Source organism: Neoarius graeffei, chromosome 4, assembly GCF_027579695.1.
Source record: "Neoarius graeffei isolate fNeoGra1 chromosome 4, fNeoGra1.pri, whole genome shotgun sequence".
Lineage (NCBI taxonomy): Eukaryota > Metazoa > Chordata > Actinopteri > Siluriformes > Ariidae > Neoarius > Neoarius graeffei.
In genome coordinates this window covers 18,285,679-18,309,120 of record NC_083572.1, presented here as the reverse complement: position 1 = coordinate 18,309,120, position 23,442 = coordinate 18,285,679, and the positions used below count along the sequence as shown (strand labels likewise).

General features: G+C 41.4%; 1 protein-coding gene across 2 annotated transcripts in view; it reads left to right on the top strand.

Annotated features, from left to right (window-relative positions):
* The window catches only part of kcnj3b (potassium inwardly rectifying channel subfamily J member 3b), a 35,231-nt gene extending 14,182 nt beyond the window's left edge, over positions 1 to 21,049 (top strand). Inside the window, exons 3-4 of one of the 2 annotated variants that reach the window (XM_060918155.1) lie at positions 20,171 to 20,668; positions 20,720 to 21,049. In XM_060918155.1, the coding sequence (XP_060774138.1) occupies positions 20,171 to 20,668; positions 20,720 to 20,886 (665 nt within the window). In that variant the 3' untranslated portion in view covers positions 20,887 to 21,049. Of the gene's footprint in view, positions 1 to 20,170 lie in introns of both variants that reach the window. The other variant, XM_060918154.1, reaches the window with a different exon arrangement.
* Positions 21,050 to 23,442: the final 2,393 nt, after the last annotated feature.

Here is a 23,442-nt window from a genome sequence, read left to right as displayed (position 1 = left end):
AAGTTCACCTGCACCTTGAGTGCCTCAGGCTTGAAATGCACCAAATCATGCAAATACACCAGGCACGTCGCGCAACATGAATATATATATATATATATATATATATATATATATATATATATATATATATATATATATATACACACACAAAGCACATTCAGCATACCAAGACCAGTAAACACCCACGCACTAACAAACACATACACAGTCTCAATGGTTCACACAGTCTCCACACAGTGTACAGTAGTGTAACACTGGCAGGTCTTCCACATGAACGGTGCATGCACAGCAGCGAGCAGTCTGAATATTCCACCCACAGAAAGTGAGCGGATTTGTGGGTAAAAACAGAATTATGTACAGTTAGTCAGCACTCTGTTCTCCCCATTGTGAATCAGTTTCCATAGCAACAAAATCTCCTCCTCCTTAAGTGGGCTCAGTACAGTAAAGTCGCACAGCCTGTTTGAGGTACAGAGAAGTATGTGAGAGGAACACTGATCTTTTTTTTTCTATGTGTGTATTGCATAAACTCACAAATTAAAGAAGGCACAATTTAATAAAAATAAAGTTTTAATGATTGTACAGCTCAGTTTCACACTTTTCACTGTCATGGTATAGATTTCAATTTAAAAAAAGATTAAATAAAATAATAATAATAATAATAATAATAATAATAATAATAATAAGACCTGTGATGATCTGGCGAATTGTCCAGGGTGTACCCCACCTCTTGCCCATAGTCAGCTTGCCCGCAACCCTGCACAGGATACGGTTACGAATAATGGATGGATGGATGGATGGATGGATGGATAATAATAATAATAATTAATGATGAAGCATGACAAGTCATAGGAAAAATTTTTCATACCACATCAGTCGTCGCGCGGGTGAACAAGGAGCATGTCCTTCAGTAGGGAACCAGGCTGAGGTCGAAAAATCTGCTACTGGAACAAAGTCCACCCAACAAGCAAATGAGGATTACCACGCCGAGGACATTCCTCATAAATTCCTCATGTTCTACAGCGTCGCAGGCAAGGTGGAGCCTATCCCAGCTGACTATGGGCAAAAGGCGGGGTACACCCTGGACAAGTCGCCAGGTCATCACAGGGCCCATCTCAAACCTACCCAAGGCAAACAAAAAGTAAATGGACCAGGAAGGAGTATATGGAAGTGATGGAGGCATACTTTAAAGCTCTATCAATACTCAATGCATCAGTCACAAAAATTCTGGTGGTCATTGGTGCCCTTGGGCTTGTTAAAAATGGAATTGAAAAATACACCAACAAGATCCCTGGGAACATCAGGATTGAAGAGCTTCAGAAGATCATTCTCCTTGGAACTGCTCAGATACTCAAGAGGACTCGATCCATCAAGTAATTCGCCAGACTTATGACTGCCTCAGGTTCAAGGGATGAACTTGGCACCATGAGAGAAAAGAGCAGTGCTTTAATAATAATAATAATAATAATCAGGGTTTTTTCTAGAAAAATTTAGTATGAGGGCGCTCACCATGGTGAGGGAGCGAAGCGGGGGGGATGGTGCCGGTTGTCCCCCCCTCTCCGCCATGCAAAGCCTTTGAAAAATTGAGGCTACAATGGGACATTCTGAGGCTATCTGAGAGGGAAATTGTAACAAATTGTCTGTCAACATTGAAAAAGAAAGAAGTAATCTTCTGCCCTGGACAGTCTTTGGCTTTCTTCCGCTTCGTGCTGCGGGATGACATCTTTAAATGCCCAAGTGTCAACAAAAACAACTCGCAAACTACTTCTGTCAAAAGCTCCCGCGCCGGTGGGTGAAAGGTCATTCAGTCTCGCTCTACAAGTCAGCTGACCTTGAATGTAACCCATGTCAAATCTCGCGAGAGCAGCCACAACAAGTAAACAAACATGGCGCCTCAGTCTGGAAAACGCCAATTCGGATTGTTTTTGCACCGTCTGGCGGTGTATCTACTATGATTGGAATATTTTTGGAGTAATTATAATGTATTTGATGATCAGACACATTGTCACGTGGTGTTGCTGGGATGTTTTCACGGAGAAACGATCGTTTTGAGAGATTGCATGTTGTGCAGTAGCATACAAGTGCATGGCCTAAGTGTGACTTGGGGTTCAATCGGCATTTCGGTAAGAGGGCGCACGCCGAGAGTAAGAGGGCGCAGCGCCCCTGTTCCCCAGTTTAGACGAAAGCCTGATAATTACATTGGATACAACAAATATATGTATAGTGCCAGTCAAACGTTTGAACACACCTACTCATTCATAGGTTTTTCTGTATTTTGACTATTTTCTAGATTGTGTTTGCAACCATCAAACAGTAAATAGAAAATAATAAATACAGTAAATAGCCCTATTCCACAACTGTAGTAATCCATATTATGTCAAGAACTGCTCAACTAAGTAAAAAGAAATGACATCCATCATTACTTTAAGACATGAAGTGACTTTTAATTAATACAAATAAAGAAAAACCATTGAATTATAAGGTGTGTCCAAACTTTTGACATCAGCCATAACATTAAAAACACTAACAGGTGAAGTGAATAACATTGATTATCTCATTACAATGGCAGCTGTCAAGGAGTGGGACATATTAGGCAGCAAGAGACCAGTCAGTTCTTAAAGTTGACGTGTTGGAAGCAGGAAAAATGGGCAAGCGTAAGGATCTGATCGACTTTGAACAAGGACCAAATCGTGATGGGTAGATGACTGAGTCTGAGCATTTCCAAAATGGCACATCTTGTGGGGTGTTTCTGGTATGCAGTGGTTAGTACCTACCAAAAGTGGTCCAAGGAAGGACAACTGGTGAACCAGCGACAGGGTCGTGGGTATCAAAGGCTCATTAATTAGAATGGGGCATGAAGGCTAGCCCATATGGTCCAATCCCACAGAAGAGCTACTGTAGCACAAACTGCTGAAAAAATTAATAATAAGTTAATACTGGCTAAAACAGAAAAGTGTCAGCATTAACTACATATAGTACTTTGCAAAAGTCTTAGGCACCCTATTTTTTTCATACAAACTTTGTTATAGATTTACTTTATATATACAGTGGCATGCAAAAGCTTGGGCACCCTTGCTGAAAATGTCTGTTACTGTGAATAGTTAAATGAGCAGAAGATGAACTGATCACCAAAAGGCATAAAGGTAAAGACAAGACATTTCTTTTCAGCGTTTTATGCAAGATTTGTGTATTTTTGTTTTGTACAATTGGAGAGTGAAAAAAGAAAAGGAACACCATGCGAAAGTTTGGGCACCCCAATACATTTGAGCTCTCAGGTAACTTTTACCAAGGTTCCAGACCTTAATTAGCTTATTGAGCTGTGGCTTGTTCAAATTCTTTGTTAGGAAAGGTCAGATGATGCAGATTTCAAAGCTGTATAAATTCTCTGACTTCTCAAACTTGTCCCTAAAATCAACAGCCATGGGCTCCTCTAAGCAACTTCCTAGCATTCTGAAAAATGAAATAATTGATGCTCACAAAGCAGGAGAAGGCTACAAGAACATAGCAAAGTGTTTTCAGGTAGCTGTTTCCTCAGATCGTGATGATATTAAGAAATGGCAGTTAACAGAAACAGTGGAGATCAAGGTGAGGTCTGGAAGATGAAGACAACTTTGTGAAAGAACTGCTCGTTGGATTGCTAGAAAGGCAAATAAAAACCCGTTTGACTGCAAAAGACCTTCAGAAAGATTTAGCAGACCCTGGAGTGGTGGTGCACTGTTCTACTATGCAGCGACACCTGAACAAATATGACCTTCATGACAGAGTCATCAGAAGAAAACCTTGCCTGCGTCCTAGCCACAAAATTCAGTGTCTGAAGTTTGCAAATGAACATCTAAATAAGCCTGATGCATTTTGGAAACAAGTCCCGTGGACTGATGAAATCAAAATAGAACTTTTTGCCACAATGTGCAGTGGTATGTTTGGAGAAAAAAGGGTGCCAAATTCAAGGAAAAGAACACCTCTCCAACTCTGAAGCGTGGGTGTGGATCGATCATGCTTTGGGGTTGTGTTGCAGCCAGTGGCACAGGGCACATTTCATTGGTCGAGGGAAGCATGGATTCGAATAAATACCAGCAAACTCTGGAAGCAAACATCACACCATCTGTAAAAAAGTTGAAGTTAAAAAGAGGATGGGTCCTACAATAAGACAATGATCCAAAACACACCTTAAAATCTACAATGGAATACCTCAAGAGGAACAAGCTGAAGGTTTTGCCCTGGCCCTCACAGTCCCCTGACCTAAACATCATTGAAAATCTGTGGATAGATCTCAAAAGAGCAGTGCATGCAAGACAGCCCAAGAAACTTGTAGAACTGGAAGCCTTTTGCAAGGACAAATGCACGAAAATCCCCCAGGTAAAAACTGAAAGATTATTAGCTGGCTACAAAAAGTGTTTACAAGCTGTGATACTTGCCAAAGGGGGTGTTACGAAGTACTGACCATGTCAGGTGCCCAAAATTTTGCTTCAGGTCCTTTTCATTTTTTGGTATTTTACGCCTGTAAATGATGGAAATAAAAATGTAATCTTGCAGAAAATATTAAAGAAATGTGTCACTGTTACCCTTATGCCTTTTGGTGATCAGTTCATCTTCTGCTCACTTAACTATTCACAGTAACAGACATTTTCAGCAAGGGTGCCCAAACTTTTGCATGCCATGGGCGTCATGGTGGTGTAGTGGTTAGCACTGTCGCCTCACAGCAAGAAGGTCCTGGGTTCGAGCCCAGCGGCCGGCAAAGGCCTTTCTGTGTGGAGTTTGCATGTTCTCCCCGTGTCTGCATGGGTTTCCTCCGGGTGCTCCGGTTTCCCCCACAGTCCAAAGACATGCAGGTTAGGCTAATTGGTGACTCTAAATTGACCGAAGGTGTGAATGGTTGTGTGTCTCTGTGTCAGCCCTGCGATAACCTGGCGACTTGTGTACCCTGCCTCTCGCCCACAGTCAGCTGGGATAGGCTCCAGCTTGCCTGTGACCCTGTAGAACAGGATAAACGGCTACAGATAATGGATGGATGGATGGATGGATGGATGGATGGATGGATGGATGGATGGATATATAACAATTATTCCACAAAATTGAGTTGTACAGGGTCTGACAGCCGACAAGGCACATAGCACCGAGTTGGCTATGAGCTATGTACGATATGACGAGATTGAACGGAATAACTGTTTTATTCTATGCACAGTCACTGGATTTTGAGACACAGAGCATTTTGATAAATAAAAACTTTATCCAAAATGTCCGACAAAATAATTTCCGCTTAGAATGTAAACAAACCGGCGAAATGACAGTAGCAATTTGTGAAAAATATGATAATTATAATTCTTGAAAAAATAAAAAAAGAAATGTTCTTACCAGTAAATACCTTTATTTCATATTTTGTTGGGTTTTTTTTTGTATTTTTGGGGTTTTGTTTTCAAGTAGAGTTTTTATTTTGTCCTCGGTTGGTTCAGCAACACGCTCTGCCATTTTCTTCTTCTTAAGAGTTTTTTGGTGGTTGGCAAACCAACTTAAAGGTGCATTATATATATATATATATATATATATATATATATATATATATATATATATATATATATATATATATACTAGCATAGTTTTTTTATTTATTCCTGAACCTTCCACCAACAGAGCACATTAGTTTTATAGACTTTATTTATAGACCAACTTGTTTTTGAGGTTTGGATTAAATCCATTCAGCTGAATTGGCCAGTCAAACTTGCAAATAACTAAAAGAATACCTGCCACCTTATTAGGAACACCTGTCCACCTAAACATTCATGCAGTTATGCAATCAACCAATCATGTGACAACAACTTAATGAATAAAATTGTGCAGATGCAGGTCAAGAGCTTCATTTCATGTTCACATCAACCATGAAAATGGGAAAAGATATCATCCCAATGACTTAAACCATGGCATGGTGTTGGTGCCGGACAGGCTAGTTTGGGTGTTTTCGAAACTGCTGATCTCCTGGGATTTTCACACACACCAGTCTCGAAAGTTCACAAAAAATGTAGCAGCAGTTCTGGGGGCAGAAATGTCTTGTTGTTGAGGTCAGAGAAGAATGACCAGCGCTGCAAGAAGGACACGGTAACTTTCCAATTCTTTCCAATCATGGTGAGCAGAAAAGCATCATCTCAGAGTGCACAACACATTGAACCTTGAGGCAAATGGGCTACAACAGCAGAAGACCACATCAGGTTCCACTCACTCTTGTCATCCTGTCAGTTCTTGTTCAGCTTTACTACTCACCATGTTTTTGTTTTTCACACCATTCTGCGTAAACGCTAGAGACTGTTGTGTGTGAAAATCAGCAGCTTCTCAAACCAGCCTGTCTGGCACCAACAGCCATGCCACTATCAAACTCGGTGAGATCACACCAACATTTTTCCCCATTCTCTTTAAGTTTGATGCAAGCATCACTTCAAGCTCTTGACCTGTGTCTGCATGATTTTATGCATTGCATGAGTGTATATTAGCACTGATAATGGTGGGGAATGATTTATACAACTGTAACCAAATAAAATAATCACATTCCCTTCTAGCTGTCCTCAACAGATACCACTTTGAGAGTCACCACTATATAAACACAGTGAGAATTAAAGGAATACCCCGTAATTTTTAAAAATGTAGTTAGGACCCACTTTCCATTGTTTCAGGGAAATGTATTGAAATTCTTGTCTGTGTTACTCATAAGCTACAGATATGGTAGATAGCAATTAGGTTGAATGTGCTGGAAAATTTCTTTATTTCATTGGCTAAAAACTGGGACTCCTGCCTGCCTTCAGCTTCCAGGCCGAGACACTGTCATACATCAGTGCATTCTCTGAAACTGTAAGCTACTCCTCTGTGGCTCCTCCAGAGTTGATGCCTATTATATTACAGCCAATATTTCGAAAATTGCCTGACTCAGAGGAGCACATGGCACAGATCATGCGGAGACTTACATTAGTATATTGGAGAGGAAGTTTAGACTCAGTGCAGTCCATAGGATGTATTGAAGTCATTGGCCTTCTAGGTTACTGCTTGTGTATTCACCAGATGGATGTTTATTGGAGTTTAGGTTACAATGTGTTGCGAATGCTAAATGATAATCGACTGGCTTTAGACTATACTCCTTCAAGGCTGTGGTAAATTGGAGGAACATGGCTACTTCTGGCCTCCAAACCCCTGAAGTCTCGCCCCTGTGTCAGTGAGTGTGTTGGGAAAACTGAGTTCCGCTGGATGGTCGATTACAGCCAGTAGCAAAGCATAGTGCCTTGTAAGTCAACACACACACAAACACACTGAGATAGAGGAAGAGAAATAGACTATAGGATAGATGAATGGACACAGAATGGCACACAAAATGACACAGCGATACAGACAATGATGATCATAATGGCAGTAATGATGATAGGTAGAGCTAGCTTGTTAAAAAGTGGCATAAAGTATCGAAAGTGAGTCTAGCCACCTGCAGAGGGATCAGGGGAGAGCAAAAGAGTGGCATGAGCACAACAGCAAAATATTGCCATGGAGAAAAAAAGCAAGTGATGGTGAAGCATAGCGGGAAAAAGATGACAGAAACAGGTCAGCAAGAGCACCTCTGCGCTAAGCGAACAGAGCGCTTAATGACGGTCACCATAGAAACACATTATCTCTGTCGGACATATAAATTGCCCTCATAACTGTCATCTGGAGGAGTGTCGTGATATGATGTTTTGGTTTGTTTGTTTTTAATCTGAACACAATGTAATATGCACAACTGCTTCTCAAACAATCGCTGTAATGAAATTTCATTGTAATGAGTGAATATGGGTTGATTATGTAAGCACTGTTAGAGGAAAATCAGTCTGGAACCTCACTTGCCACGCACACACACATACACACACACACACACACACGTTCACTCGCACTGTTTTGGTGAATATCAGAAAGCCTGTTCAATATTTCATGAGCTGAATAATAATATTTCGCAGTCTTGTCGACTCAGAAATGGGGGTTTTACCACGGGCAAACACGGACAGTAAACTTTCTCAGACGGTGTGGGTGAGAGACAGACAGTGTATCGGCTAGACCGTGTGATGTGTGCGTGTGTGTGTGTGTGAGATGGTTAGATCATGGTCTGAGCTACTTTATGTAACCCAGAGATGTGTGTTCTCTGCAGAGGAGAGCAGGGACTCAGATGATCCGTTGTCTTTTCCACCCTGAGCTTGCTTTCCTGTGAGTCAGGAGCAGCTGTAGACAGACCTGCTCTCCAAATGGCTTTAAGTGCCACTTTAAGCAGCTCAGAGCCCTATTCAGTGATCCCCAAACAATCCAAAAGCCCTTTCTGCTCGCTGTCTCTAACATTGCCACAAGATCAGAGAACCCTTTAGATGCACCCAAACCTCGAACACACATCCAGGTGCTCTTATTTACTACGATTGTACATTTAAAGTGATCTGGAGGTCATCTCATTACACTAGGGTTAGACCATTACACCTGGGTGCGTGGTGCTGTTTGGGAACACTGAGTACATTCTCCCAGTCTACTGAAGATGGATAGGTATATTAATGAAAAATCTGTTTGCTCTTCCTTCCTTTGTTTTGCACATAATGGATAAAGGTTACCCCTCTCGCCTATTCATTTTTATGCTTTCTTTAATATCTTCTCAAATCTCACATCACGTGCAGGCTGATACTAAAACTACAAACATTCACAGCAGATCTATGTCAGTGTATTAAGAGCAGGCATCTTCTTATATGTTATTTGCTATGATGTTATATTTGTTTACTTATAGACACATACCCGTATTTAAAAAAAAAAAAGATTAACTCAGCATAAAGTGTGTTAGTAAGGTTTTGGGTCACCATGAGCTGCGAGAGAGCTTTGGCACAGATTAGACAAATTTCTTGAACTGCACTGAAGGGATGAACACCATTCTTCCAAAATATCTTCCCTCAGTTAATAGGCATGTAATAATTCACCCAGTTCATGAATCAATTCAAGTCACAATATCGGGTTCACGAGTCAATTTCCCCACTATATTTTTGAAAAAAAAAATTAAATGAAGAAAATTTTATTACCAAAAAAATGCAACATTTCTTTCCTTATTCTTTATCAACTTTAATATCCCATTTGTTCAACAAAAATATTTTTGCTTCATTGTTTAATAACCAACAATAAATATGTACCCATATTTGTAAAGGTTGGAGTGCAAAATAATAGCCTATTAACTAAGATATCCCTTTTATTAAAAAATGAAAATGTTATTAATAGGAAGTCAAACGATTAAAATTTTTAATCTAATTAATCACAGGGTTGCTGTGAATTAATTTTGATTAATCCCATTCTTAAATATGACTGAAAAATTCACATTTTCTGTGTATTGTTGTTAGAACAGGAAGATAAATTACAAGAAGCGGATATAACATTTCTTTTTTAATAACAAAAGAAATTTAATTCTGAACAATTTTGGCAACAGCAACAATTTTGCTGTTTTTCTTTGTAAATACAGGATAGGTGAATGGAACTTTTCTTTTTGCACAAACAGCTCCACTTTCACATGATTACATGTGGCCCTTTTACCTTTTATTTATTCATCTTTTAGCCAGTTGCTAAGACAAACTAACTGGTTAACATTTTCTGAATGTAAAGCTGACTGTTTCTTCTGAACAATATGACCTGCAACTGAGAAGAGTTGTTCGCATGGAACCGTGGATGCGGGAGTCGCTAGATATTTGCGGGCAAGCAGGGCCAGCTTGTCATGGGCTCCTGAATGAGCAGCCCACCACTGCATGGGGCAGTCCTCCATACTTATGCTTGGCTCTGCTCTGTACCTGTGTATGTCTCTGTCAGGTTGCACCTCTTCATCTGACTCTGAATCTGAGCCCATCTGTAGAAGATGAATTTTCTTCCTTGGTGGTCCAACTTGAGAAGTCTGCAGAGACCTTTTGGGTGATTGTTCATAAAGCATCCCTCCAAGTGAGGTCCATACCTCTTCTCTTTCACTCTTGGGCAGACTCTTCAAGTCTTTGAAATGTGGCTCCAGCGCCATTGCAAGCTTGAGCCATGCATTGTTAATATTTTCTTGGCGGGAGGCTAGATCTTCCATGAAGATTGTCTTAAATCTCACCACATATGCAGGATCTTCTTCAGAGACACTTGATGCAGGTGGCAGAGAGCAGGCAGTACTACTGAGCAGGAGATATAGGCCTCTCCACCCAGAATCTCAGTTACATACCTGCAGTAGAATAACACACACACACAAGTTATTTGAACACCAGTTGGTATGCTGGCAAATCTGTTAAACATTATAATTTGAGCTTGATCAGTTAAATTTAATTTTTTTAATATGCACATTATATATGCATTCCTTACCTGCAGGGCTCTAGAAGAGTGCTCAGTCTCTGCAGTTTGTCCCATTCTAATGGTGTCAGCATAACCAGTTTGTGGCATTGATGGTCAAGGATTTCTTGTATTGCTGCTTGATTGCGGTTCAGGCGCTTGATCATTTCCAGTGTAGAGTTCCACCGCGTTGAAACGTCTTGGATCAGTGGCTCCTGCTTCTGTCCCAGGGCCGCTTGCTGTGTTTGAAGCTCCATGGTGTTTGCCGCGCTGTGTCTGAAATGGCTGACAATTTTGCGACACTTGGCTAATACATTCGCAAATCGACTATCGGAGAGGCTCACATTGATGCTTCTCTGTAGCGTGTGAGCGATGCAGGGCATGTGCTCATATGGCAGTAGTTTAGCCACAGCTGTCATATTGCGTGCACTGTCCATTCCTATAATTGAGATTTTTCCTTCAATTTTCCACTCGTGTGCCACTGTTTGAAACTGTTGAGCGCACGCCTCTGCAAAGTGACGCTCTTCCGTTTTCATTACGGTTAAAGCAAATGACTTAAGTTCCCAGTTTTTAGTGATGTGGTGCGCCATCACACCCAGATAATTGTTGTTACTCACGGAGGTCCAGTGGTCTCTTGTCAAAGCAACATATTCCGCTGAAGTCAAATCGTCTTCCTTCGTTTTCTTTTTAGCATCATAGAGTTTGTTGATTTTAGTAATCACTGTGCCTCTCGACGGTGGCTTGTAGAATGCATCGAAAGTTGCCACTTTCAAAACTTCTGCGAGGTCCGTGTCCTCGACAATATTAATCGGTCTACAGTCCTTGGCTATCCAACTGGCAATTGTGTCAGTCAGCTTCTCAGATGTTGTCTTACTTAATGCCCTGCGTTCGGTAAGGGTGGTCTGATGCATGCCAGGCGGAACACCTGAAGTTGAAGCCCCAACAAATGAATGCTTGGCGTTAATATGATACTTAAGGCTTGAGGTGCTTCGGTGAAAGGAAAAGTCCTTCCTGCAGTGTGAGCAAACCACAACATGTTTGTTTACTGTTCCATCTTTGTTCTTTTTATACTCGAACTGTCCATCCAGAGGGCCAATGGGTTCTTTGGACTCCTCCATGTCACTCGTGTCAGCCATGCTGTTTATGCGACAATGACTGAATGCAGCAGGGGTTGAATTGTGGTGTCACCGGCTGGCTGCAGTGCACATGCGCAGACTCTTTATTCATCTTCGGTAGCTGTGCACGCGCCTTCTCCATCCATGAACGCGGCAGGGGTTGAATTGTGGGTAAAATTGGGCGGGAATGCATTAATGCATTAAAATAATTATCGCTGTTAATTCCTGAAATTAATCATCTCGCGTTAACGCATTCATTTTGACAGCCCTAGTTATTAACAAATAGGCCTTTTCATAATAAACTTTTATAAACATTTGTACTGTCTCCATTTGCTTCTCTTTTCTTTATACTTCAGCAGTCTGTAAAAAGAGAGCTCAGATTTCTTGTTAAATCTATTTGTGCAGTCATTCACACAACAGCTCTTTCCCATTTTAGATCTGTTTTTGTGTGTATGTGTGTGTGTTTTTGCAGCATTAGAACTGTGTTACTTCAGCCTTCGGTGAAGTCACATGTATTCCTGCTATTGAACACCCTCTGCTGTCTAACCAACATAATCACAGCTAGGAAAAATTAACAGATTATGCAACCTATTAATAATCCGTCCATTATCTATAACCGCTTATTCTGTGCAGGGTCGCGGGCAAGCTGGAGCCTATCCTAGCTGACTATGGGCAGGAGGTGGGGTCAAGTCACCAGATCATCACAGGGCTGACACATAGGTGGTGTTTACATTAGACCGTATCAGCGGATCATCAGATTAACGTTTTTAAAACGATTCGCGTGCACACAGCAACGCCAATACACGATTCGCGTGCACACAGCAACGCCAATACACGGATACGCTAATCACATGACTAATTAGACGGCACATCACATGATCCCAGTGCATATCGGGCATGCGCAAGTCACTCACCACTTGCAAGTGGAAGGATGGCAAGCGAACACCTTCTCCAGCAGATAAACACACCTGGCTGTGATGTTCATGTTCTCACTGAGTTTAAGCGCCTGAAGGAGGTAAATAAGTTGAAATGAAATGAACCTCAGTGCGGCTCAGCGCTTCCTCCTGCGCTCCAAATCACTCCGCCCTGAACAGAGCGCGCGAGTGAAGCGCATGAGCAGTGATTCGGGACTGAGCCACTGTGTGTGTGATCCCAACGCCAGCGAATCAGGAAGGTGGATGTCACAGTGACGTTGTCAGCTAGAGCTCAGCACTGCGTTTCCTCGTTCCTCAATGTTTACACAGCACCGGATCAGATACGAACTGGGTTGAATACGTGGGCCCTGGCGGATTCAAGTTGTTCCGCCTGTGGAGTCGTTTCCCGGCGTTTTAATGTGCACGGACAGTGCATCCGCGACGAAAATGAGACGGATACGGTCTAATGTAAACACCACCATAGAGACAAACAACCATTCATACTCACATTCACACCTACGGTCAATTTAGAGCCACCAGTTAGCCTAACCTGCATGTCTTTGGACTGTGGGGGAAACCGGAGCACACCCATGCAGACACGGGAAGAACATGCAAACTCCACACATAAAGGCCCCTGTCGGCCACTGGGCTCGAACCCAGAACCTTCTTGCTGTGAGGCGACAGTGCTAACCACTACACCACCGTGCCACCCTATTAATAATCACGATTAATTTTTTTATTTCACTGATTTGAATCGTTATAAATTGTATTGTGATTTATTGTCACACAGTATATCATTACATGCCTATCAGTTCATGTTTTGATCACAGTGGGCTCTCCAGAATGCATTCAAATAGTTTGAGTGACTGTGAAGGCCATGGCATATGATTTACATATTATTACAGATATGCCTTTATGTTCTGTTGGATTTCATACTGAGTGGAATAGAGCTGATAGGGTATACTGTACAGTATTTGTATTATTAGGATCGAGCAGATAATGTACTCTTTTGTGTGTGTTTTTGTAGAAAGCTTGTCAGAAAGGTTCTCAGGGCATCGGGTTGAAACTAGAGGTCTATAGGTGTGCATTAGGACTGGGATCCTGTGACACAAAAAAAAAATTCACACAAGGGAGGTTTTTACTTTTATTCAGTGTGAGTGAGCAGTAAGATATGAAGCTTGCAGGATAAACAAAGACCACATTCATTTACATCAACATGTGGAAGTCATTAATAACTGTCTGGTCTTCCAGCATTTCCAGGGAAACAGTAGTTGGGTTCATATTTAATTTAAAAACTTTCTGGTGTAGACTAAGTCCACTTCGGGTTTAAATCCAATTCGTACAATGTTGGGAGCACTAAACAGACATATAGATCCAGATAGTGGCATTGGGTTGTTCCTGTAGTGTGTGCACAATGCTGTGAATTAGCAGTCACGATGCCACTAACCTTTTAACTGTGACTATGCATTTGCTAGAAAAATGGAAAGAAGGATATGATTCAACTGTGCTGTTCCATCTTCTATCTACAGCTTTGTTCTCACAAGAAAGTAAAGAAGGAATTGAGTAATTTGGTACAGAAAAGTGTCCATCCTATCGTAGGTTGATTGAAAAGTCAAATCCCAACGATGCCACAGCTATCCATGGGCAGGAACCAAGAGAACAAAATTGTCCGTCCCTCCCATCTGTCTGTCTCTGTCTGCCAAGTTACATGTCGATCCTGAGACACCAGTGATGCTTTCTGCTCATCAGACCCGCCTGATCCATCCTGATGCCCTACATCTGGCTGGAGTCTCATCACATTGCTCCTGTGACGGATAGCCCCGTATGGGCAGTTGAAAGCTGCATTTGGAAGATGGGTCTGGACACTTACAGTTTTGCTATTATGGCTGCGGCTACAATTGACATGATAACTTTAGGACTGCAGTTGTCATGAACAATCTTGCACTCAGGTTTTCATATATGAACAGTCGATAACTTCAACAAAACAGACTTAGCACTATACAAATAAACAGACAAGCGCTATACAAATAAACTTGACTTGGCTTGACTCAGGGTGAGAGGGATGACAATACTTTCTTGTACTTGGGTGGGTTTCCCAAAAGCATTGTAGCACAAATGGTAGAGCGAGCATCACAATGAACACTCTCTCTCCTAGTTAAGATGCGTTAAGAGGCTTTTGGGAAACCCAGTCAGAGTGACATGAACCAATCATGTGCTTATCTGTGAATAAGAATAAGGCAGATAGCGTTTTCCTCCAAGTGAGTTATCCTGTCCTGTGAAACAAGTGTTTGTCCGACTCTCCATAGTTAGTTGCTGCCACGTGATGAGGAAAGTTAGTTAGTGGGTGGGTGAGAATTTTCGAGACCAAATTGGGAAGAAAATGGAGGGAAAATCTCTTAGCTGAAAACTGATCAATATCAGGTGGTGTAGTGGCTGTCGCCTCACAGCAAGAAGGGTCTGGGCTCGAGCCCAGTGGCCGACGGGGGCCTTTCTGTCTGGAGTTTGCATGTTCTCCCCGTGTCTGCGTAGGTTTCCTCCAGGTGCTCCGGTTTCCTCCACAGTCCAAAGACATGCAGTTTAGGCTAATTGGTGGCTCTAAATTGACCGTAGGTGTGAATGTGAGTGTGAATGGTTGTTTGTCTCTATGGCCAAGTTTACATTAGACCATATCTGTCTCGTTTTCTTCGCGGATGCATTGTCCGTTTACATTAAAACGCCTGGAAACGCCGGGAAACGGGAATCCGCCAGGGTCCACGTATTCAATCCAGATCGTGTCTGGTCCGGTGCTGTGTAAACATTGAGAATACGCGGATACGCTGTGCTGAGCTCTAGCTGGCGTTGTCATTGGACAACGTCACTGTGACATCCACCTTCCTGATTCGCTGGCATTGGTCATGTGACGCGACTGCTGAAAAACGGCGCGGACTTCCGCCTTGTATCACCTTTCATTAAAGAGTATAAAAGTATGAAAATACTGCAAATACTGATGTAAATACTGCCCATTGTGTAGTTATGATTGTCTTTAGGTTTGCCATCCTTCCACTTGCAAGTAGTAAGTGACGCGCATGCCCGATATGCACTGGGATCACACACACAGCGGCTCAGTCCCGAATCACTGCTCGTGTGCTTCACTCGCGCGCTCTGTGAGCTGCGCAGGGCCGGAGTGCGCACCCTCCAGAGGGCACTTGCTGTTCAGGGCGGAGTGATTTGGAGCGCAGGATGCCTGCGGAGCCGAGCGTATCCGTGTATTGGCGTTGCTGTGTGCACGCGAATCGTGTATTGGCGTTGCTGTGTGTACACGATTCGCGTGCACACAGCAACGCCAATACACGGATACGCTCGGCTCCGCAGGCATCCTGCGCTCCAAATCACTCCGCCCTGAACAGCAAGTGCCCTCTGGAGGGTGCGCACTCCGGCCCTGCGCAGCTCACAGAGCGCGCGAGTGAAGCACACGAGCAGTGATTCGGGACTGAGCCGCTGTGTGTGTGATCCCAGTGCATATCGGGCATGCGCGTCACTTACTACTTGCAAGTGGAAGGATGGCAAACCTAAAGACAATCATAACTACACAATGGGCAGTATTGGCGTTGCTGTGTGCACGCGAATCGTTTTAAAAACGTTAATCTGATGATCCGCTGATATGGTCTAATGTAAACCCCACCTATGTGTCAGTGTACCCCACCTCTTGCCCAGACTCAGCTGGGATAGGCTCCAGCTTGCCTGCGACCCTGCACAGGATAAGCGGTTACAGATAATGGATGGATGATCAATATCACACAGCATGACATTCTGTTACTTCGCTGCACTACAAACATGCAACGTTAATATCGCAAAAGGAGAGGCAGAGTGAGAGGGTGTGCATATTTGTAGTTGGTGTGTTGGTTGTCTAGAAAACTCATTTGTCAGTGCAGTTTTACTTCACTGAGTCATTTATTAAACACCAGTCCTTACTCCCCTGCGGGACTCCTAATACCCTCCCATTAGATTTGTTCCAAAGCTGAGTCTGTCTTGATAGCTGAGAATCTACGTGTACTCTCTCTATAGATCCTCCATCGTCTCTGTGACCAGAAGAACAAGCAAATGTTAATGAAGGGACCAGACTACAGCTCTGAATAGAGAAATAAATTATTGGTCTTTTGATGAAAAGAGATATCTTTTGCATACTACATCTCTTCATCCCATTCTCAGTGTTATTTACTATCAGACAAGAAACACCTCTATGTTTGATTAAGTATAGAAATGTTCTGTTCCTGGATTTCTAAGAAGAATCTTTTAATAGTTTTTGCTTTACATGCTTTAATTAAGGCGACGCAGTGTGGCTGATCCACAGATCTAACGAATTTCCCTCTGACAAAGCACTTGTTTTCATGCAACCAAATGGACTGTGAACAGACGTTCCCGTGGGTGTTGTTCAGTAAATGTTACTCTCGTGCATGCGTATATATATATATATATATATATATATATATATATATATATATATATATATATATATATATTTGTGTGTGTCTGTGTGTGTTCGTGCACGCACACTTCTGTTTGTGTAATAAGAGTACAATTTGTTCTCAGTAGCAAAGAATGGTTCCATACTGAAGATTAATATTGACGAATGTTCGATGTAGTTCAATTCAATTCAGAAGATTCAGATCTCTAAATAGATTAGTGGTAAGGAAAAAGTCCCTGAGACGTTCCTGAGAAAACTGTGAGAGGAATCAGACTCAAAAAGGAACCCATCCATCCAATTATTTATTTTAAATGGTGCTGTTTGGCAGATTCAAGCTGATGTTGCATTGATTTGGTCACATTTTTAGATGTCGGGTTATCATGGGGCAGCTTGCTCATGGCCCCATTCATTATGATATTGTTATCTTTAAACCCAGTAATCAAACACAGGAAGCTCAAAAAGTAATAATAGAGTCCCACTGGGCCAAAAGAGTTAATGACAGAGTTACCAGGGTTACAGTTTCTACACCAAATGCTCTGTTGCTGCAAAGATCTTGCTTTATAGCAAATAATCGAATTATATCGAATACATTTCCACAAACAAAGGCAAAGTATAAGTCCAAACAGTGTGTCTATGATGTACAGAACCATTTCTATTGTAAGATACACTCACCGGCCACTTTATTAGGAACACCCATCCACCTGCTCTTTTATGCAGTTCTCTAATCAGACGACCCCTTGACAGCAGCACAATGCATAAAATCATGCAGATAAAAATCAAGAGCTTCAGTTAACGTTCACTTCAAACATCAGAATGGGAAAAATTGTGATCTCAAAGTGTGACTTTCACTGTGGCATGGGTGTTGGTGTCAGATGGACTGGTTTGAATATTTCAGAAACTGCTGATCTTCTGGGATTTTCACACACAACAGTCTCTAGTGTTTACACAGAGTGGTGTGTAAAACAAAACACACTGAGTGAGCGACAGTTCTGTGGGTGGAAACAAACGCCTTGTAGATAAGAGAGGTCAGAGGAAAATGGCCAGATTGGTTCAAACTGCCAGGAAGGATATTGCAACTCATAGCAACTCTTTACAACCATGGTGAGCAGAAAAGCATCTCAGTATGCAACGGCAGAAGACTGTTGGGTTCCACTCCTGCAGCCAGGAACAGGAATTTTAGAATCAAGAATGAGTTCCTATTAAAGTAGCCGGTGAGTGTACAGTATATTGCAAAGATCTGGAGAGGGAAAGGTTATGGAGTTATGAAGTTATTATGTCCATACAACAGAAATTTATGATGACCATAGTGACCTTGTTTCCCACAGAAAGGTTGAGAACTAGAAAAAAAAATGTCTCCTGTTTCCAATACCTGAACATTTTTGGCTACTACTGTATAAGGTCTTTTGTGTGTTTTTTGAGATGTACACTATCTTGCAAAAGTATTCATCCCCCTTGGTGTTTGTCTTGTTTTGTTGCATTACAAGCTGGAATTAAAATGGATTTTTGGGGGATAAGCACCATTGGTGCAAATTGTTTTATTGTGACACAAACAATAATTAAGATGAAAAAACAGAAACCTGGAGTGTACATAGGTATTCACCCCCTTTCGTATGAAACCCCTAAATTAGAGCTGGTCCAACCAATTCACTTCATAAGTCACATAATTAGTTGATTAAGAGCCACCTGTGTGTGATCAAAGTGTCACATGATCTGTCACATGATGTCTGTATAAATCAACCTGTTCTGGAAGGACTCTGACTCTGCAACACTACTCAGCAAGCAACATGAAAACCAAGGAGCCTCCAAACAGGTCAGAGACAAAGTTGTGAAGAAGTATAGGTCAGGGTTGGGTTATAAAAAATATCCCAAACTTTGAGTATCCCAGAGAGCACCATTAAATCCATTATAGCAAAACGGAAAGAATATGGCACCACTACAAACCTGACAAGAGAAGACCGCCCACCAAAATTCACAGACCGGGCAAGGAGGGCATTAATCAGAGATGCAACAAAAACACCAAAGATAACACTGAAGGAGCTGCAAAGATCCACAGCAGAGATGGGAATATCTGTCCATAGGACCACTTTAAGCTGTACACACCACAGAGCAGGGCTTTATGGAAGAGTGACCAGAAAAAAGCCATTGCTTAAGAAAACACGTTTGCCCAACAGCATGTGGCAGACTCCCCAAACACATGGAAGAAGATTCTCTGGTCAGATGAGACTAAAAATGATCTTTTGGGGCATGATGGAGAATGCCATGTGTGGCGCAAACCCATCACCCTGAGAACACCATTCCTACAGTGAAGCGTGGTGGTGGCAGCATCATGCTGTGGAGATGTTTTTCAGCTGCAGGAACAGGAAAGCTGGTCAGGACTAAAGAAAAGATGGATGGCACTAAATACAGGACAATTCTGGAGGAAAACCTGTTTGAGTCGGCCAGAGGTTTGAGACTGGGACGAAGGTTCACGTTCCAGCAGGACAATGACCCAAAACATACTGCTAAAACTACACTAGAGTGGCTTAAAGGGAAACATTTACATGTCTTGGAATGGCCTAATCAAAGTCCAGACCTCAATCCAATTGAGAATCTGTGGCATAATTTGAAGATTGCTGTACACCAACACAACCCATCGAACTTGAAGGAGTTGGAGCAGTTTTGCCTTGAGGAATGGGCAAAAATCCCAGTGGCTAGATGTGCTAAACTACCCCAAGACATACCCCAAGAGCTGGAGCACACTCCAGATTTCTGGGGGTTTTTTTTTTTTACATCTTAATTGTTGTGTGTGTCACAATAAAAGAACAATTTGCACCTTTAAAGTGGTAGGCATGTTGTGTAAATCAAATGGTGCTAACCCCCCAAAAAATCCATTTTAATTTCAGCTTGTAATGCGACAAAACAGGACAAATACAAAGGGGGGATGAATACTTTTGCAAGACACTGTAGTTGGGCTACAAATTGTGCTGAAACCTGGCAACACTGGTTCATGAAACTGCATGTTGTTGACACCCAGCTACCTATTATGTGGTTACTCTGAAAATGTACTAGATATTAGCCTGTAGTCAAATCATTATTAATGTCACCTGCCACACCAAAATCTATGCTCATGACCCACTGCAGATAGTAGGTTTATAAATCATTTCAGTATACAGGTGTAGAAGAGTACTAAGTGTGTCCTGCAGTTTATTTGCTCATTTTTATAAGTGCAAGTTGTGGTTTAAGAAAAAAACCACCTAAATTACTAGGAGAATATTTTTATACTTGAGAAATCCTGACATTTATAATTACACGCTGGCAAATTTTTAATTAAAACACTAAACTTGTCTTTACTGAGGCTGTGCTGTGTCACTCCAATACTTTTGTTTATATGCGTGTTTGTTGGTTTCTGTCAGGCATGACCTGCCAGGCAAGGACATCATACACAGAGGACGAGGTCCTCTGGGGTCACCGCTTTTTCCCAGTCATCTCTCTTGAGGAGGGCTTCTTCAAGGTGGACTACTCACAGTTCCATGGTACGTTCGAGGTGCCCACGCCTCCACACAGCGTCAAAGAACAGGAGGAAAGCTTGCTGCTGTCCTCGCCACTCACCGCCCCCTCACTCTGCCACAGCACAGGAGGCCTGACCGAAGGCAGCAGCACGGTGGACGGTCTGGAAGCCCTTCAGAGCGATACAGAAACTGGCTCGATTAACATGGCTGCCCCATTGGGCAGTACCAAGCTCCCGGCTAAGTTGCAAAAGCTTACAGGAAGGGACGGCATGCCACGCAAGTTGATGCGCATGAGCTCCGAGATCACATACAACCTGGGCGAGCTGCCTGTCAAGCTTCAGCGAATCAGCTCGGCCCCTGGTGTAGCCGACGACAGGCTGCCACCAATCAGCTCACTGCTCAGCCCGGTAGAGGACAAGCTGCCTTCCAAGTTAGGTCTGATAGGGGGCGGAGTTGACCCTATCAGCCAATCAGTGACGGACCTGCCACCAAAGCTGCAGCGACTGGCTGGAGGGATAGGAGGAGTTGGGGTCGGAATTGGAGGACGAATGGACGGGCACCTGCCCCCCAAACTGCGAAAGATGAACTCAGAGAGATTCACGGGGTTAAGTCTGAAATGAACATGACTCGCTTTCAGGACTTCATTTACCTCCTTTGTAAACTGGACAATAATGTTATATATGGAACAATTTATATATGAATATAATTTTGACCTAATATCGCTTAACACAATCTGGCATGGTTTTTTTTTTTCCACAAAGAGCATGAAATAACAACCAACACATTATTTATAAACATAAGAAACATTATTAACCTCATAGTCCACAGCTTTCAAATGATTCACTATTCTTATCAAATGTTTAATATTATGTTTTTAACGTTTCACAGCATAAATATTCAAATGTTCTTGATGGTCTCTATTCCTCAAGTTATGGTAAGAAGTCCAAGAAGTCAGTTATTCCTTGTATGCCTGATTTAGCTGTCGCTCTTTACGTCCAATCCGAAGTTCTCCATCTGTTACACAATAACACAGATTATTATTTAATATAAACAGGTCACTTCCAAGAAATGAATTGACTTCTGACATTTTAGTATCCAACAAATTGCCTCAGGCTCATGTTTATTCTATTGCATGTTCAGTATCTATTCATAACCAAAAACATATGATCTCAAAGAATAAGAATAAGCCTTAACTTGTATGATGTTTTGTTAAGGATTGTGTTTCTCTGTTTGATGTGTGACAGGGCACATTAATGCGTGATGTATTTACTCACCGCTGCTTTTTGGATACGAGTCTAGAGCATAAAATTGTGTTTGTTTTGCACATATTTTCAAAAATATCTTCTAACCTTGTAATGGCATTGTTATGGTTTTGTGTTTGAAAGCTGAAGCAATAATCCTTCGGATTTTCGTGCTAATTTTGACTGAACAATCTTGTACATGTGTTATGTTAATGTTTCGATTTCAGTATACGTTAAGACCTACTTCTGGCCAAAACTGAATGTGCCAAATTACGGAGTTTATAAAGACTGGAATAAATGTGTTGCACAAATGTAAGTGTCTGAATGCAGATGGTGGATGATGCACAGCTTTCCGAATGATGGAGCTCTTACTTAAACATTGCATAAAAGAATTTTTGGCTCTTAATACCCTTTCATATTTCAAGTCAAAACGTCATACGTTGAATATGTCTTCTAATATGGAACTGCATGGTGCACTTTTCTAGGAGATGGAAAAATTTATCAGCGATAAACTATGGAAGTAAAGTACCGTAAATTACTCATTTAATCATTAATCTGATTAAATTAACCTTCTTTAAATGAATGCTTTTTTAATGAGAATATTAGTCAGACATTGTTAATTGTGAATAGCTTACCAACATCATTCCTGTATTTAATTTTATTCATAAAGCTGTTTATATTTTCACTGTGTCGCCTCTCTGTGTTACAAAGCATGTGACTCAGAACACAACTGAGTGTCAGGACTGCACCGTTATACTGTAATTAATAATAATTAATAACCTTGTTTACATTCTGGTTACAATGGGACAACGAAAAAAAAAATTCTACTACCTTCACCTACCTACCAATCATCTACCAGCTCTGTGTTAATATTGTGAAACCTTTATGGCTGAATGTCTTAGTACGGGAACTCACTCACTGAAAGACTTGCAATATATGCACCATTCGTGATTGCTATTTATTAAGTGTTTCAAAAACATTTGAATAGTAAGCATGGTGAACAGAAAAGCTTCACTTGCCATTAGCCAGGTTTTTTTTTCCCAAGCCGTATAAAACTTGGTTCTGCAATTTGTCCCTTCGTGTAATGTGTACTTTGATTGGGCAACGTTGGCTTAGTCTAGTTTCTCCAAAAACATTTTAAATAGATGAGATTGAGAAAGTAATCCATCTCAGCCACGTATATTACCCCCAAATAAACATGTTTTAAAAACATGTTTTAGTTCATGCCTTCTCAACTACATCTACAGTCTGAGCTGGAAAGAAATCAGCCCCAGCCAGCCTCTATATAAATAAATACAGTTTATTTATTTATAACTGTAAAGCGACTTTGGGTTTTGTGAAAGGCGCTATTGAAATTATTATTATTATTATTATTATTATTATTATTATTATTATTATTATTATATACTGTTTGTGTATTTTTACTTTTCTTGGATACACAAACTTAAAACTTTTAAATACAAAATTCAAATTTGTTAACAGCAAATAAGATGATATCGATGTCAAAATTTGATTTTTTAAATCTATTTTTTCCTTTAAAGAGAGGAAGGGCTTAGCCCTGCTAGTCCATTTATACTAGACAGCTCTGTCTGAGTGAATAAACTTTCATATTAAATTATTTATCTCCTGCTTAAGAGACTTTTAAAGACAAGTTCTTTCTTGTTTAATTAAAACTGTTAAACACTTATGAAATGTTATTTTACGCCATTTTTAATATGTAATTCAGCATAAATCCAACAATAATCAACATTTTTTGGGGAAGCCATGGCCTAATGTTTATAGAAGCAGCTTTGGGACCAAATGGTTACCAGTTCAATTCCCTAGACCAGCAGGAGTGGCTGAAGTGCCATTGAGCAAGGCACCTAACCCCCAACTGCTCCCCAGGCTGCTCTGGATTTGTTGTACATCACTCTGGATAAGAGCATCTGCTAAATG